The sequence below is a fragment of the Priapulus caudatus genome, unplaced genomic scaffold, assembly GCF_000485595.1.
Source record: "Priapulus caudatus unplaced genomic scaffold, Priapulus_caudatus-5.0.1 Scaffold678, whole genome shotgun sequence".
Lineage (NCBI taxonomy): Eukaryota > Metazoa > Priapulida > Priapulimorpha > Priapulimorphida > Priapulidae > Priapulus > Priapulus caudatus.
In genome coordinates, this window is record NW_014577739.1 from 211,677 (window position 1) to 229,686 (window position 18,010).

Below are 18,010 nucleotides of genomic sequence, written 5' to 3' on the forward strand. Positions count from 1 at the left end.
ACACACACACACACACACACACACACACACACACACACACTGCAGCAGTGCACACAAGCACACGCACTGCACACACGCACGCACGCAAGCACACACACGACGCAGCGCGCATAAAGATCGGGGAAAACAAATATTAATTGTCCCCGGAACCAGGGTCACTCCTGAGTGCCCGCCTCCCTAACCCTAATGACGTCACATCGAGGGCCGCAGGGCGCGCAGTATACTCCTCTCACCCAATTACAGCATCGCTCATCCTGCACCCCTATCATCAACACGATCAATACATAGTCCCAGGAGAATCCCACCACCGTGGTTGCTTTCATGCTGGGCGCGTCACAGTGTCGTATATACGTTCACGCCTCTATAGCTAATTACTGGTATCGCTTCTTCTATTCTATTCTATGCTATTCTAGAGCATGCGTCCGCAGAGGTCTAGCTAGCATTGCTGTCAGTAGTCTCGCTTCCAAGGCCCCGTTGTCAGAAACAAAATTGCGCATTGGGTAGCGGGCCAGCGCACTTTTGTTTTGACAAATTTTTTTTCTGACAACGGGACCCGGATCGTTAGATTCTTATTCATATACATAACATACGTCAAACGTCTAGCTCCAGTTAGAATCTTTCCCATGCCGTTAGGTACTTATATTGCATATCAGCAGAAGTATATATGGATAGCAGAAGTGAATAAAAACAGGCTATAGATTTGTGTTTATTCACTCCTGATGGATAGCGATCTCGATTCATTTTCTCCTTATATACACCACACGTCCACACGTCCACATGTCCATACAGCTAGCAACGATGTTTCTCACAACCCGTAAGATTCTTATCGCATATATATATATATATATAGGCGGCACTGCTTACAACAGCGGCATATAGCGACCAAAGAAAGCTCTTCAATAGCAACCCATTTTATCCAATCACGACAAAAAAATGATCGTATCAAGACCAAAATGATTTAAATCATGAAAGAGATTCACATTCTCTATCTTGCATCGGTCGGATGGTAGTCAGATACACACACACACACACACACACACACACACACACACACACACACACACACACACACACACACACACACACACACACACACACACGCCGGGGCACGCACGCTCGCGGGGCGCATGTATATATGACGATGTGCAGCAGCTGTTGCTACGCTGTGTCCCGCAGCAGCAGCAGCAAGCAGCAGCGGTAACACGGCAAGCTATCGAGTCTTGTTTCTCCTCCCGACCACCGCCTCGCGCCCTGTAGTAACAAGCAAACATATCGGCAACAGCTCGTTCCTCCCCGCACGCAGGAGGAGTACGTAACGCTATGCCACTTACACTTACAGCGGGATACTGTTTAGCTGAGTAATATACACGCGCACGCATGGAAATATCTGCCGGCAACACGCTTTCGTGCAATGTTACGGGCGTTCTAGGCGGATTGCGGTTTACTGAGTATATATCCCCGCTCCGGTCGCACATCGCTGTGACTGTGGCACGTTCGTGTGTTGTTCCGTGGTGGGGGAGGCTGTATAGCGGGGTAGTAAATTCTAGTACTCGCTTAGCTACAATGAAATCGATGCATTGAATGGATGAGAAATCGGGAAATCGAACGAGTGGGGGGAATGTCGGCGCGATGCAATCGTAGCGATCGTCGAGTATGGCAATATAGATGGTGATTGATCACAGGTCATCGATTCATATTATCGATCACTTATTGATTCCTATTATATCGACCACTTATAGGTCCCGATTATCGCTTACTTATCGGTTTCTATTATCGGCCACTTATTGATCCCGATTATCGATCGTTTATTGATTCCGATCATATATGACTTATTGATTGTGATAAACGATCACTTACTGATTCTCGATTTGATTGATTTGCGATTGAATCGTGCGTTTTTGCAACTTGGCTCTTTTATCATGTGTACAGTAGCCGCGTTCACACGTAGCAAGAAATCCGGTATTTAGCGTTCACACGAGGCAAAATACGAGGCCCAAGAAATACGGTATCTAAACAGATCCGGTATTTCATGTAAATACGAGGCTTCCCAGACCCCGAATAATTTGCCGTGCTTGAGAAATACCGGATTTCTTGGACCGCGCATTTCCTCGTGTGAACGCTAAATACCGGATTTCTTGGACCGCGCATTTCCTCGTGTGAACGCTAAATACCGGATTTCTGGAGCCGCGTATTTTATAGACTAGTCCGCGCTCGACAGTTCCAGTGTAACGCGAGTAAAACTGTCGAGCGCGGACCAGTCTACGTATTTTATCGGCAGTTGGTGCGCATTGCATTGTTTATTTTGCATTGTTTGCTTGATTGTTTAAAGCAGCTCGCAGCTCGCAAATACCGTATTTCTGGAGCCGCGAATCAGCGTGTGAGCGCTCGCCCGCGTATTTGTCTCAGATACGGTATTTCGCAAATCTGGTATTTCAGAAATACGAGGTCTCGTGTGAACGAGGCTATTATCTACTCTTGATATTACTCATTACCCGTTACCGCGGTCGCCGCTGTTTAGGTATTACATGGTAGGGGAGCCCGAACAGACGGAGAAGGGCTGGACTGCCACCATCGAACGCCTGCACACGCCTCCTATGTTCGGAGACGAGACGACGAAACTGAAAGTGGAAGTAGAGATGCAGACTAAATCACGCCTGCGGATAAAGGTAAAAAGTTAAACGCCGCCCCTATATAATCTATATATTTAGACGCCTCTCAACGCCATCTAGTTCGTTACGTACGTGTTTACTAATGCACAGATTGATGACCTATCGAGTCTGTTATCTCCATGCGCATGTGTGCAGTAATGTCGGGTGCTTTCATGAATAGGGTAGGGTCTCTATTGAATAGTCTTTCATGAATAGTCTCTGTTCGTGTAGTCCGGCTGATGTCGGGTGTGGTTAGGTTGGGCGTATGATTCTTCACGTAGGTAAAGCAAACATCAATGACTCCTTACACCCAATAGGCGTAGATGGCAATAGATTATCAGCTACGACAATGCCTTGCACAAGCGCCGTGTGAACGATAGAAATTCGGCCATGTTTAAAACAACGAAAAAGAAACAAACGTGAGCGTGTGGAGAATTTAATAATGTTTTTATTGAGATTGAAGCTCCGGCTGGATAAGGCGGGCATGACAAAAATAAATCACAGGCGAGGCATGAAACCTCACTGCAATCGTGTAAAAACAAAGTCGTTACTTTGAACAACTTGAACTAACTGTGGAAATCCACGATGCGAGTCAAATGTACATCGCCACCGTAGAACAAATACTACTAGAATTCCAACGAATTCCAATTGCATTTTCTAATTTGAGTAGGATTCCATTAATAAATGTCCTTGATTGTAACGGAGACCCGGACCTGGCGAGTAGGACCCGTCAATGCGCAAGGTCCTTTAGCCGTTCAGGAATCAATTGCCATATGTGAGCCCATACACACGGCCCCTTTGTATTTGACGGCTGGAGCAAAAGTGGGCGATTGTTCGATAAACGCATTTTGTTGTAAAATGTTACACATTTATCGGTTAAAGAGCTCTAGAGAGAAAAGGTTCAATATGAGTTTATATTATATAGACCTGCAGTGTGAACTTCTGGCTGCTATTACCTCTATAAACAGCTCACGTGAACTACGGGTAATACTTGGCGATAATTATTTATTTGAATGAGGCGTGCGTTCGCGTGTGCGTGTGTTTCTGTATGTGTACGTGCGTGCGTTGTGTGGGTGCGCGCGCGCGCGTGTGTGTGTAATATGACTGCATACATGAAAATGCTGACTGTCACTCGATGGCCTTTTAAAATTCACTTGTATACCGATTATCTAGAACGTAATATGTAAAACGTAAAAAATAACGTAATCTTGTTCAACGTAAAGTCAATTTTAATTATAGATAGAGCTGCTTGTGATGATGATAACTTATAACTTTGCGTCCTAATTTTAGTAATCTATTTCCTATCCTAAGCTAATCAGTTCTCGCAGGCGACAAGGGAGATATTGAACGAAGAACCGGCGGAAGAAGAAGAAATACACATATACTATATATTAAAATCTTTGCAATTAAAAAAGCCTAATTTAACAAATTTCTAGCGCGCTCTCTCTCTCTCTCTCTCTCTCTCTCTCTCTGTGTGCGAGGCGAGTGTACTTGCGTACTATCGTGCGTGGGTACGTACGTATGTATATTCGTTAGTATATGCGAGTAATGCGAATAAGTGTGTGAGGGCAGTGTGCCTACACCTTTATTTGTTGATTCAGCCGGCTGATAAATTCCCTACTATCCAAAATAAATTAAAACAGAAAATACGCATTTTATAATTTCCCTTGATGTTGAATATACCAGACTAGCTTTCTATTGATGTAATTATGGGAAAGGAAACACGCAAGAGAGTGCATATACAGTATGAATTCGTCATGAAATATGCATTGCGCGTGCAAATACCAGCATGCATGTACAAAAGACGCGCCTTCCACACCCGCCCCAAACAATATTACAAACACTTGATACACCTCACACGAGTTCCTTACCGCTACAAACTGACACGCTGAAACTGACAAGTTCAAACAAACCAAGTAGCACATAAACAGAGTGTTACTTGTAACGAAAGCGTACTAGAGCAATTAATGCACTTACGCAAGCACGCGCGTATTCAGCTCACACGCACACATGCACGTGAGCAAGCACTTAAGTAGGCACACGCACGCACGCACGCACACACGCGCGCAGACGCACGCACGCACACGCACGTACGCACGCACATCACGCACACACATGCAAGCGCGCCTCCTCTTCATTACTGCGTCTCGCGTTATTTCACTTCGTCTTCGGTATTAATGCAAAACTGTAAACATTTCAAAACAGTGAAAAGCCGCTTCGCTGCACAAGTCTTAGCACTTTACCTATTCACCTTCACTCACAATACACGTCAATCTTGATCGGAAGTAAATTCCATCAAACGCGAAACTCCATCAAAAACGCGAAATTCCATCAAACGCGAAATTACATTGCACTGTCAAATATTTGCACATCCGTTTCAACTTAATGCCGCAGGTCTTTACGCAATCATGTGCTTGAGCCACGACTTTAAGTTTTTGCGCGAAATTTTTCTTTCCGGTGATAAAAAAAATCCGCGCTCACATATTCTTTGCAGCTGACGGACGCTGAAAACCACCGCTACGAGGCGCCACTGCCAATGGTTCCAGTTGAGGAGGATTTCGACGCGTTAGATGTCAACTCAACGAGCGAGGCCGCCTACAATGTCACGTTCCAAAGCACGCCTTTTAGCTTGAAGGTGACGAGAAAGGAAACGGGCACTGTCATGTACGTATTCGTGCGCGGGCGTTAGAAATGACGTGCTAACATGAGCCGAACCGTAGAAGTTTACGGACTAGTTAGGCGTGTCTCTATACATTTCCATGAGGGCGAACAAAGACTGACTCCATAAGTCGTCCAGAATAAACGTTCCATCTGTGTGCTCAGTCACGGTAACGCGTGGAGTCAGTCTAGAACACACGATTGCTAATTACGATTTTTTGGATCACTTCATATGTTTATTTGTTTTTCCCGTTATAAATTTGCACTATTTCAAGTTTCGTTACGCCTAGCGAGTTTTTGCTATAATCGCTATCATCCAACATCAACAATTCTATATGTATACGTTCCTGGCAAACCCTTTTTTTCGGCTTCTTTTATTTATTTTTCTTCTACTCCTTACTCTTCTTTTTCCTCTTACTCTTGCTCTTTAACTTGGCGGCTTCTCTCAGGAGGATGTTTGCAAGCACCTGCGTCAATATCTAAAAAATGAAATGTCTCAGACCTGATATGAGCCAATTGAAATTCCGAGAATCAAGATTATTTAGATCTACAACTACTACGTAGCACAGTGTGAACATTTGCTGTCAGTGTCTGATGTCTGAACAATATTCAGTGTCAGCTTTCTGCGTCTGCGTATGTAAATGTCAGTGATCTATTGATTACTCAACCAAGAGGGTCAGCATATGGCTGAGATTAAGGTCAGGGGTTGGGTTATGGTTGAATTTAAGGGTAATATCGCATTAGGGCCGAGGTTACAGCCACTGGATGGGTTCGAAGAAGTTGTTAAGAGTTAGGGTTAGGGAAAATAACAGTAAAACAGTAAACAGCCATAACCAGAACCTTAATCGCAACTATAAACTCGCATCTTACCCTACCTTACCTTACATTACATTAGCATACCCTTACCGTTACTATTACACTTATCCTTACCATTATATCTACCATTAATCTTACTCGCATCCTTACCATTACTCTTACACTCTTACCTCTACCCTTGCCTTACCCTAACTCTAACATTAACACTAACCTTTCCCCATACACCCTAACCTTAACCTTACAGCCTACACACTGCTCTCTAGCCCTATAACCTTGCACCCTACACCCTGCTCCCTAACTCCAACCCTAGCCACCTTTATCCTACCTCAACACTAACCCTACGTTGTGAGTATTCTACGGTTCACTCCGTACGGCCTCTACCGAATGCTAACGACCTTAACCCTTTCTCCCTTCCCGCGCTAGATTCGACACGTCGGCGGGAGCGCTCGTCTTCTCCGACTACTTCCTGCAGCTGACGACGTCGCTGCCGTCGGAGAACGTGTACGGCGTCGGCGAGCACGTGCGCGGTCGCTACCGACACGCCGCCGCCTGGAAGACATGGACGCTGTTCAGTCAGACGTCGCAGCATGCCCGCGTAAGCTGAGCACGTTAGTCTTTCTATGTACATGCCCACACATACATACACGCGCGCGCGCACACCACATACATACACACGCGCGCCCACCACATACATACACGCGCACGCACGCACAGACACACGCGCACGAACACGCATACACGCACGTAGGCACACACACGACGCACCGCGCATGAAGATAGGAGAAACAAATATTATTTGACTCCGGCGCCAGGGTCACTCCTGAGTGGGGGGATCCTCACATCTATACCGTGAATATATACATTACTCGAATTAGACATCAGTATATGCCATCCATTCCCACCTTAGAACATGCAATATATACACATACACACATTACTACTATACCGTATATAAACCTTACTATGTGCCGTCTATGTACACACATTACTACTATGCCGTATATAAACCTTACTATGTATACCGTCTACATACACACATGACTAATATACCGTATATAAACCTTACTATATGCCGTCTATGTACACAGTGAGAGTATATATGTGTGGCGGTAAAACGAGGAAATGAAACAAACGCTTTCAAATAACTTCGTGTTGCTTCGTGAGTGTTTAACGCACGCTCGACTTGCGCGTGTCCGCTTGCAGGAGGGAGCGAATCTAGCCGGCGTACACCCGGTCTACATGTGCATAGAGGAAGGGGGATACACACACGGAGTCTTCTTACATAACAGCAACGCCATGGGTGAGTCTATACATGTGAGGGTGGTGGGGGCGTGTGTGTTTTCGTGTGCGTGTGCATGTGTGCGCGTGTGTGTGTGTGTGAGTGTGTGTCACTGTGTGTGTGTGGCATGTTAGTGTTGTGATCTGCGCGCGCGCGCTCGGATGTGTGCGTCGTGTGCGCGTGAGTGTGCGTGTGCGTGTGTGCATGAGTGTCGTGCGGGCAGTGTGTGTGTGACTTTTGTGATGTGTGTGATGTGTGCGTGGTGTGTGTCGTGTGCGCGTGAGTCGTGCTGTGTGCGCGTTGAGTGCTGCGTGTGCGTGTGCGTGTGTGCATGGAAGTGTTGGTGTGTGTGTTGTGTGCGCGTCCGCGCGCGTACGTATGTGCGTACATGCAACTGTGTGTGGTGTGTGCTGTGTGTGTGTGTGTGTGTGGTGTGCTCGTCGTTGTGTGTGTGGTTGTGTGTGTGTCGTGCGTGCTACGTGATACGTGTGTTCGTAGCATGCACCGGCGTGTGTTACACACGCGGTGCGGGCGAGCGTGCATCTGCATGCGGGCGTGACGTGAGAAACCGGCGAGAGAGATAGAGCGGAAACCAGGAAATAACAATTTTCGGGTCGGGCCGGAGCCCATTTTTCCGGGTTGACGGGCGTGGGACTTTTCTTCTTTCTGCGGAGAAGGGGGAGCGCTGATCTAGGGGAAGGCAATCATCCCCAAGGAGACGGAATTCAACCGCCTCTCTCTCTCTACTTCTCTCTCTCTTCTCTCTCTTTCTCTCTCTCATCTCCGGCTTTCTAGCTTAGCCGCGCAGCTTGTCTCTCGTCTCTCTCTCTTCTTGTCTCTCTCTCTCTCTGTCTCTCTCTCTCTTCTCTCTCTCTCTCTCTCTCTCTCTCTCTTCTCTCTTCTCCTCCTCTCTCTTGTCTGTCTCTTTCTCTCTCCGAGTGCATTTCACATTTGCTTTTCTACACGCGTTGTTATACAATCTTTGATTTCTTTCAACCATGTTACTGCATGTGTTTTACGTTGTTTTACATACGTGGACCGGATTTACCGCCTTCTTTAACCTATTCGTATCTCACTGCGTGCGTGCATGCCCATGTGTACGCGTGCTGCGGTGCGGGTGCCTGGTACGGTGTGCTGTGAGTGGTGCGTACGTGTAGTGCGTGCGCTGCATGGTGCGTCCGTGTGTGGCCCATGTGTGTACGCGTGCGTACGTTCCCGCCGTCACAAAGGCACCCAACCTCAGACATTGTCTTAGAAGTCTTTCCTTCCATCACCTATTATTATCTCACTGCGTGTATTTTATATGTTTGATGTATTTGACAGACGTCGTGCTACAACCTTGCCCTTCCATCACATACCGCGCACGATCGGCGGCATCTTTGACTTCTACATTTACCTCGGCCCTACACCCGAGTCGGTCTACGAGCAGCACAGCACGGCCGTAGGACGGCCCTTCATGGTGCCCTACTGGGCTCTAGGCTTCCAGCTGGGTCGCGAGGGCTACCCGAGCATCGGGGCCGTGTATAGCGTAGTGCAGAGGATGCGCAACACCAACATCCCGTATGTGAGTCATCCGGTGTGCGGCTGGCAGGCAGCTCACGGGAGATTGAGTGTAGGCTAGAGAGAGAAGAGAAAGAGAGAAGAGAGTGAGAGAGGGGGGGGGAGGGGAAGAATTCGCAATCGCAGACTCGGGAGTCTTTGTAAGATGATCGGTGCGTAGAGTGTTTGTTCCTTCTGCCGCATTCTGGCTCTCAAGAATATATGTCAGCTGGTTGTTTCGATTCTTCATAAAAACGGACTATCAAGTTACACGAACACCATATAAACATACTATTGCTTAATTATTATACTAATTATATATATATTACTATATAGTAACTATATATATATATTGTTTATTTGCTCTTAAAGTTATCTCATATCAAGTCGCTTCGTTACCCAGTGGACCGTTGTCAGAAACTGAGTTTACAGTTACTTTATAATATCAGTTTTGGCAACAAAATTCTAGTCTTAGTCTTAGAGTGTACTACTCGTATCTATTTTTTGTAGTCTCAGCCGTATGCTTATATACGCGTTACACTATTGCACTGATCCTTACCCTAGAGCTATTATCATAACTTTGGTTGTAGTAGCAGTTTTTTTTTTTCATGATAAAATTTCAGTTCTGAATAAACGAGAATGTGTAGAATTGTCATATTAACAGTGTTGAATATTTTGAAGGGTTTTCCTGGACCGCCACACACATGCGTACGCGTGTTTCTGATAACGGTGGTCACGTATAATACCGCAGGACGTGCAGCATCTTGACCTCGCGAGCACGCACAACCACAGCACGCTGACTCTAGACGAGGACTCGATGAAAGGTCTGCCGGAATTCCTCTCCGACCTTCACAGACACGGACAGCGCGGCGCGCTCGTGCTGACACCTGGCGTCGAAACCGACGATTTAACCGTGGGTTCGCCCTTCAGCAGAGGTCAGGCACGAGATGTGTTCATCAAGACTGCGGATGGAGTGAGTGACGAAGAGTGACGTGTTAATCACGTATATTGCAGATCTTGTACGCGACCGGAGATAGGATACGATGTAGATATACAGCGCTATCGCTTCCCTACATCATATCATAGGAAATGCGAATCTATCTTAGCAGTGTCAAGATAGAATATTGCAGTAGAATGTTTCATAAATAAATAAATAAATATATAAATAAATAAATAAATATATAATAACATTATCACATGTATCAGAATTAATAAATACTACATTAGCATCATCCCCGATATTACGACTTACATGTACTCCTTGCATAACATTACTCCTCGATTATTGAATTCCCGATTGCTCCTGGCCGCTACAACAACCTCGGTCCGGAGAACATGATACACACGCGTGCGTTTATCGCGTTCTCCTGGCTGTATAAAGTGTTTAGGCGCACATTAAAGATGGCGGTCGGCTTGGCGCCACGCCGAGAAAAGGCTATTACACGGGAAATGTTTGTTTTTGCAGGAGCAGCCGGGAAGGGTCGCATATCCCGATTTCGGGAAAGATTCGACGGTCGACTGGTGGTCCAGCGAATGCTCTGCTCTACACGGCAGACTCGGCTACGATGCCCTCGTACTGGTAGGTGCTAAACTCCCGAGTCTTCTACGTAGGCTGCTAACCACACGATATAATCATTATATATATATATATATATATAATATATCTATATATAGTATATATATATATTATATATAGATTTATATATAGCACAGAGAGAGGGAGGAGTGGAGAGACAGGAGGGGTGGGGGGGGCGGAGAGAAGATCATATTTCGTAATAATGTTAGATTCACGGCTAAGGTTGGTGTTTGTGCATTAGAATCATTTATAACCCTTGGACGTTCTTATTCCACTCACGCAACAATGTCAGACGTTCATGACAAGGTTCCTATTAGGCTTCAGTCACAAACGAGGCGGCGCGCTGTGAGATTGAGCCGCATCACGGAGACGGTAGCTTATGTTGTGAAGCCCGAGAAATTGGGCAACAAGCGCACACACGTGCCGCTCGTGGCAGGACACATGCAGCAAGGAGAGAATATCCTCCGCCATTGCCAACTCCGCGCAAGCTACCGGTATAGCTAGAGCGCTCTTCGCGCCGATACTGAGTCTACGCCGTTTTGAGACACAAACGCACCCGTAAGAGCGGAGAGAGAGAGAGCGCGGCGCGAGATAGAAAGAGAAAGCTAGCAAGCGAATCTGGCGAAGCTGAGAGCGAGAGAGAGAGATGAGAGATGAGAGAGAGAGAGAGACCGAGGGGGGAGATATCGCGGATGCCGCCGTGAGAAAAGAGGACAACGCAGGGGAGAGAGACGAGGGCCAGAGTGTAGGAGTCAAAGACGAGATAGAGACCGAAACCGACGGCGGCAGCGCAGCGCACCGACGGGTTGAGCGAGAGCATAGAGAATAAGAGAGGAGCGCACACCGGCCGCGGGGCGACTCGGACCGAGAACCGAGAAGCCAGGGGGAATAGGACGAGGCCGGAGTGGAGAGACGACGAGAGAGACACGAGAGGCACGAGAGAGACCCAGAGAGAGAGAGAGAGAGAGAGCAAGAGAGAGCTGAGAAAGAAATGAGAGAGGAGCGCACACTGTCCCTCGGAGAACGACGAAGAAGGGAAAGAGAGCCTCGGGATGTGAGTGACGAAGAGAGAGAGAGAGGGGAGAGAGGAGAGAGGAGAGAGCAGCAGAGACGAGAGAGGACGAGAGAGAGCGCAGACCGAGACAGCGGCAGACAGATGAGGAAGAGCCGTTACGAAACGTGTTATGACATATAGTTTTACATTTCCGTTCCTTACACGCGTGCACATCAAGGGGCTGCATGATACCAGTTCAGGGATACATCGGACAACATCCACCGCGAGGATTCGAGCGTAAAATGCATCGCAGGAATCCTACAGACACATCGACGAGCGCTGTGCCCTGGGTGGGAGTGGGGCGACTCCATTACACTACCGCGCGAAGAGTGACCAGGACAGCTCGGGCTACTCCTTATCTTTCGCCTGGCGACGTGGCATATGCTGCTTTGGCGTGCGTGGCGTGCACGTGACACGTGATACCGCGAACGCTAGATTCTGCTCAGCCCAGCAGCGAACAACAACAACAGATCGAAGCGTCACTCACGTCCGGCGGACGACGCTGCTTTGTTTTACGAGCCTGCCATTTTTTCTTTTCTCTCGCCTCCTCTCTCTGTTCTCTCTCTCGTCTCTCTCCTCTTCTCTCTCTCTTGCTCCTCTCTATATGTATAGTATAGTATATATATATTATATATATCGCACCGCGACGGGCCGTCTCTAATGCTCAAATCTTTCCCGAATCTCCACGTCGAAAAGGTATTTGTGTCTGCCACGCCGCTGGCCGGAAATAGCCAGAGCGAGCGTTGCCTAGCGAAGGTTTGCGTGTCACCGACAGACACGCACATTGTCGCGGTGCAGATGTGCGAAAGTGTAAGTTCGATCGCGGACGCATTGTGAGAAACTGATGAAGCTGATATATCAACCCACTTAAAGTGTAATGTGTACACATTCCTCCTTCCGTCATCCTGTTGCCGATTACTCATTACTAGGCAATTGATATCAATATTCATATTATACGGCAATTGAGGATGGTTGCCTAAATCATTCAGAGGACGGCCAGTGTAACAAAATAAAAATTACTCAGCATACGTGTCAAGATTTAGCTATAAATCTAGTTATTGTAAAGTATACTCAGGAGGTTCTACTGAAGTAATAATTCCGATCATCATACCATCATCTCAGTTGGGCGTTTTGCAGGCACGCAAGAACTGAGCCTCTCGGTGAACGCTCCAACAGCGCCAGCCTTGCGGCACCGCCGGGACAGCCAACACTCCGCAATCATCCACCATCAGTCTGCCGAGTACATATCAATTATACCAATAACTCCTTCTAAGTCCGGTAGAGGACCAACTACGGACTAACTGTACGGTATATCAGATCGTTAACGCCTATTTCTTTAGAACTTTCTAATAATTATTCGCTCGTGGTTTAATTGCCCAATAAAACGACAAATGAGCCTGACAGTCTAACTGACCCAACTATGAGACTCAGACACTGGGCAGAAAGAATCGTACCGTATATATGATACGGGAAAGAAAATGGCGAAAACAAGGGTCCCGTCAATGTCTACAACGCCAAACAGCCATTACACATGTCACTCAGGAGCGCATAAACCCTTTCAATTTACTCGTTTTTGTTACTCTTTTGGCAGTTCTTCACGCTCTTTGCTAACACACATTACAAAATTCATCTCATCCGGGCATTTGATAACCGAGTTCTCGATTTCGTTGAATGTCTGCTCACGCAGACTACGGTGGCGCTGGGCGCTGTTCAGAAGACACTCTGTTAGGCAATGGACAGCGTGCCCAGCCACTCGGGGGGCGACGACGTCGAGCACCGCACTATGACCTTCAAAGGCCTGTACGGAACTAGCATTGGCTGCCGGCAACGCGCAAGGATTATTATCTTCTCTCTCTTTCTCTTCTTCTCTCTCTCGTGCTCTCTCTCTCTTCTCTTCTCTCTCTCACTCTCTCTCTCTTTCTCTCTCTCTCTCTCTCTCTCTCTCTACTTCTCTCGCTCTCTCTTTCTCTCTCTGTCATTCTTTTTATCTCGTCACACTTGTTCGCGAGACGCAGAGTTTTTCCTTCGGAGCCTTTGAGGGCCGCTGTCAGTTCGATTTGTAAATTTATGATAAAAATATATTGTTTTAGACTCATAATATTCCTAACTACTCATAGGCCTGTAGTTATTCTGCCTCTGGTGGGATCTAACAGCTATATACTGTCATTCTGTAACCTATGACAGATCGAACGATTCGAAACAACCACGCCCAAGAGTAAGACGATGTCTACCGCTAGAGGCGCCACGAACCCACTAAGATGGGACAATCCTATACCCATCTATTGTCCTTAAAACCACACCCTCTCTCTCTCTACATGGTGTTATAACCGGTGCCTCTACCGGCATGAGCCAGGACCTGAATCGAACAGGCGCTCCCTGTCGGTGGCGTTTCACTTCTCTGTTGGTTATCTTGTTCTCAGCTTAAAATTACGGACGATAACGGAATCTAGAAACCGGGAGGGGGAACTGTTGTCAGAAACGTCACAAATGACGTCATGACTCGAAAATGTCATGATCTTTACAGTGAAGTGTCGTGCAAAAGTTAAATTAAATAATCTAACGTCATAGGAGTTACGATAGTCATAACTATGTATCATGTTTCTGACAACGGGCACAAGAGGGCGTTGCGGAAAGGCTGATTGTCCCTAAATCCCATCGGGAACGTTTGTGGTATCTTTGAGGGTAGTTCTGACAACGCTCCCTCCCAAATATGGCGCAGTGAACGAAGCGCCGTCGTGAGCACGCTATAGTCATCTATCACTATAGGTTTTGTGCGACAATAACTCAGTTACGGCGTTGATAATGGCGGCATGTCTCTCATAATTCTTGAAGCTCTAATAAGTTGCTTATGATCTCATGAGAATCGATGTACGAGGTGGGACGCTCACAAATAACACACATAATGCACGTGATGGTAAATATAAACGAAGCCTTCAACAATGGCGGCAGTCCGGGAGAAATTAAACTCGGCACTGTCGTTTTCGACATGACATATTTCTTCGGCGCGTGCGAGTAAACTATTCATCGAATATAGTGATTGATCGATAATAGAGCTTTGTTCGTTTGAAGGGCAAACGATTGGATCTTCGGGGACAAACAAGGCCTGCTGACGTCACGATCAACGTATCCAGGCGCGGGAAAGTACGCCGGCACGTTGCTAGCCGACAACCACTCAAACTGGCCCGACATGCAACGCTCCATTCCGGCTATGCTCGAGTTTGGACTGTTTGGAATTCCTTACGTACGTGACACACGTGATGAAGAGGTTTAATAGATTCACTCCACCTGCTATATACCGCTATATATGTACCGGGCTATCCTTAGTCTGGTGAAAGTAGTGCCGACTGCAACTAGCAACTAGCATGATGTCACAGCGAAGCGAATCGATGACAGGTGGGACACACACAGACGCGCGCTCACACACACGCATACACACACGCATACACGTGCTATATCGTTTACACCTATGCGCACGCAGACGCGCGCACACGCGAGCGCACACAAATACACACACAGGCATATGCACACACGCGCATACGCTAGTATACGTGCAGTCAGGCGTAGGCGTGGGTGCGGATATTCACGTAACAAACTCGTAGAACTGCAAATTCCTTAAACAAATTATTTCCCCTTATGCTCCAGGTTGGTGCTAGCATCTGCGGTTTCCATGGAAACGCGGGAGAGGAGTTGTGCCAGCGATGGATGCAATTGGGAGCGTTCTATCCGCTCTGCTGGAATCACAACGCTCAGGACCAAACGGTACGTAGTGCAGCCAACATCGTACATCGTTACACACGCACGCACGATTGTTTGGTTTTGCAGAAAGCAGCGCGCGAAGACGGTCGCGGTAATCCCGATTTCGGGAACAGATTCGGACGCGTCGCACTGGTGGCTCCACGAATGCTCTGCTCTCTACACGGCAAAGACTCGGCTACGATGCCCTCGTTACTGGTAGGTGCTAAACTCGAGTCTTCTACGTGGTGGTAACACTACCGTATATACTATAGATATATATATATATATATAATATATTATATATATATAATATATATATATATATATGATCATATATAGCAACTGAGAGCAGTGAGGGGACGGAGCCAGACAGGAGGGGGGGGGGGCGAGAGAAAGACTCATTAATTCGTACAATTAGCGATTCACGCAAGGTTGGTGTTTGTGATTAAATCGTTAATAACTTGACGTTTTCTATTCCACACAACACAAATTGTCAGATTCAGTGACCAGTTCCTATTACGCTCACGTTACAAACAGGGCGCGCCCGCTGTGAGATGACCGCATCACGGCCGTACTATTTCTGAGGAGTAAATGTGGCCCAACAACGCACACACGTGCCGCTCCGCGTGCAGGACACATGCAGAAGGAGAGAAAATCCTGCCGCATTGCATCGCGCCCACACATACGTCTATAGTCCTAAGCGTCTCGCCGCGATTACTGACTACCGCTTAGCAAAAACGCACGTAAGAGCGGAGAGAGAGAGAGGGGCGCGAGATGAGAAAGAGAAGTCGAGCAACGCTGTGTGCGAGCGAGGAGCAGAGAGAGAGAGACGTGAGAGACGACGAGAGGGGGGTTGATATGCGAGTTATAGGTGCGTAAGGGTTCTGGTTATGGCTGTTTACTTGTGTACTGTTATTTTCCCTAACGCGCTATAACGTACTTAACGCACCTTCTTCGAACCCATCAGTGGCTGTAAACCTGCACGGCACCTTGCCGAGATTACCATTAGAAGGTCAACATAACCCAACCGCGCCTGGGAGGGCTTATCTCAGCCGTATAGCTGAGAGTCGCGCTCTTGTTTGAGTAATCAATTAGATCACTGACATTAATACGCCTGACTCAGAAAGGCTGAGCACTGAACATATTGTTCAGACATCACACACTGGACAGCAAATTGTTCACACTGTGCTAGGACGTTTGAAGTAGTTGTAGATCTAAATTAATCTTGATTCTCGGAATTTCATATGTGCTCATATCAGGTCGTGGAGGACATTGTCATTTTCTCTAGATATCCGCACGCATGGTGCTTGCAAAAAGTACTTCATATGAAGGAAAGACGCCACAGGTTAAAGAGCAAACAGGTAAGAGGAAAAAGAAAACAAGGTGACGCAGAGAGAGTGGAGAAGAAAAATAAAATAATAAGAGAGAGCACAGAGAAGAAAAGAGAAGGAGTCATTGTGGCCACGAAGGCAAACGAGAGATGCAGCACATACAGTGAATGAGCATTGTTGATGTGCGATGATAGCGATTTATGAGCCCCAAAAACTCGCTAGCGACGTAACGAACACTTGAAATAGTCGCAATTATATCAACGGAGGAACGAGAGAAAGATAGAGAAAGAGAGAGCGCACACGAATAAACCCATATTGAAGCTGATCCAAAAAATCGTATATTAGCAATCGTTGCTGTTCTAGACTGACTCGCAGACACGCAGTGTAGCACGCGGTGAACTGAGCACACAGATTTGAACGTTTATTATCTGCGACGACTTCATGGGGGAGTCAGTTCTTTTCGTTCGCCCTCATGGAAATGTCATAGGACACAGCCTAACTAGTCCGTAACTTCTACGGTTTCGCCGCATGTTAGCACGTCTTTCTAAGCGCCCTCGCGCGTACCGAATACGTAACATGAACAGCTGGCGCCCCGTCGGCGAAGAGAGCGGGAGTGAGCAGAGAGAGACGACGAGGAAGAGAGCGGAGAGAGACGAAGAGAGATGAGCAGAGAGAGCGAGAGCAGCGAGAAAAGAAAGAGAGACGACGCGCACACGGGCAGAAACGAGAGAGAGGATAAAGAGCGGGAGTGGTGAGAGAGAGCAGAGAGAGAGAGAGGGGTGAGAGAGCAGAGAGAGACGAGACGAGAGAGGAGAGATGAGAGCGAGACGAGACAGATGCAGCACAATGGGCGAAGAGCGCATTACCGAAACGTCATGACATTAAGTTTACATTTGGCCGTTTACACGCGTCACATCAACGCGGCTCATAAGTACCATAGATAATGGCCCAACATCCACGCGAAGGATTCAGAGCGTAAATGCCATTGCAGTAAATCTACAACACATCGACCGACCGTGCTGCCCTTTTATTGTTAGCACTCAATTAACTACCGCTCGCGCGAGTGACAGGCACAGCTCGGCTATTTCATCTTCCCCTGCCGAGCGTGGCATCATTGCTTCGTTTGGCGGTGCGTGCGTGCGTTGCGTTGATTCACCCGCGAGAGCTAATTCTGCCTCAGCAGCCAGCAAACAACAACAAGCAGATCGAAGCGTCTACTCACGGTCCGGCGGCGACAGGACGCTGCCTCATTATTGTACGGAGCGCCATTTTTTCTTTCTCTCCCTCCTCTCATTCTTTCTCTCTCTGCTCTCTCTCCTCTCATCTCTCTCTCTCTCTCTCATCTATATATATAATAGTACTTATATATAACTA

The 18,010-nt window shown here is 47.2% G+C and overlaps 2 protein-coding genes across 2 annotated transcripts in view; both read left to right on the forward strand.

Moving 5' to 3' along the window:
• The window catches only part of LOC106812722 (maltase-glucoamylase, intestinal-like), a 16,525-nt gene extending 7,585 nt beyond the window's left edge, over positions 1-8,940 (forward strand). The window contains exons 2-6 of the mRNA XM_014816676.1: positions 2,519-2,666; positions 5,143-5,312; positions 6,546-6,717; positions 7,326-7,422; positions 8,725-8,940. Coding sequence (XP_014672162.1) covers positions 2,519-2,666; positions 5,143-5,312; positions 6,546-6,717; positions 7,326-7,422; positions 8,725-8,846 — 709 coding nt within the window. The 3' untranslated portion in view covers positions 8,847-8,940. The remainder of the gene's footprint in view (positions 1-2,518; positions 2,667-5,142; positions 5,313-6,545; positions 6,718-7,325; positions 7,423-8,724) is intronic.
• A 4,362-nt stretch (positions 8,941-13,302) lies between these two features.
• The window catches only part of LOC106812716 (maltase-glucoamylase, intestinal-like), a 17,465-nt gene continuing 12,757 nt past the window's right edge, over positions 13,303-18,010 (forward strand). Inside the window, exons 1-3 of the mRNA XM_014816660.1 lie at positions 13,303-13,406; positions 14,640-14,811; positions 15,213-15,329. Of these exons, the coding sequence (XP_014672146.1) occupies positions 13,303-13,406; positions 14,640-14,811; positions 15,213-15,329 (393 nt within the window). The remainder of the gene's footprint in view (positions 13,407-14,639; positions 14,812-15,212; positions 15,330-18,010) is intronic.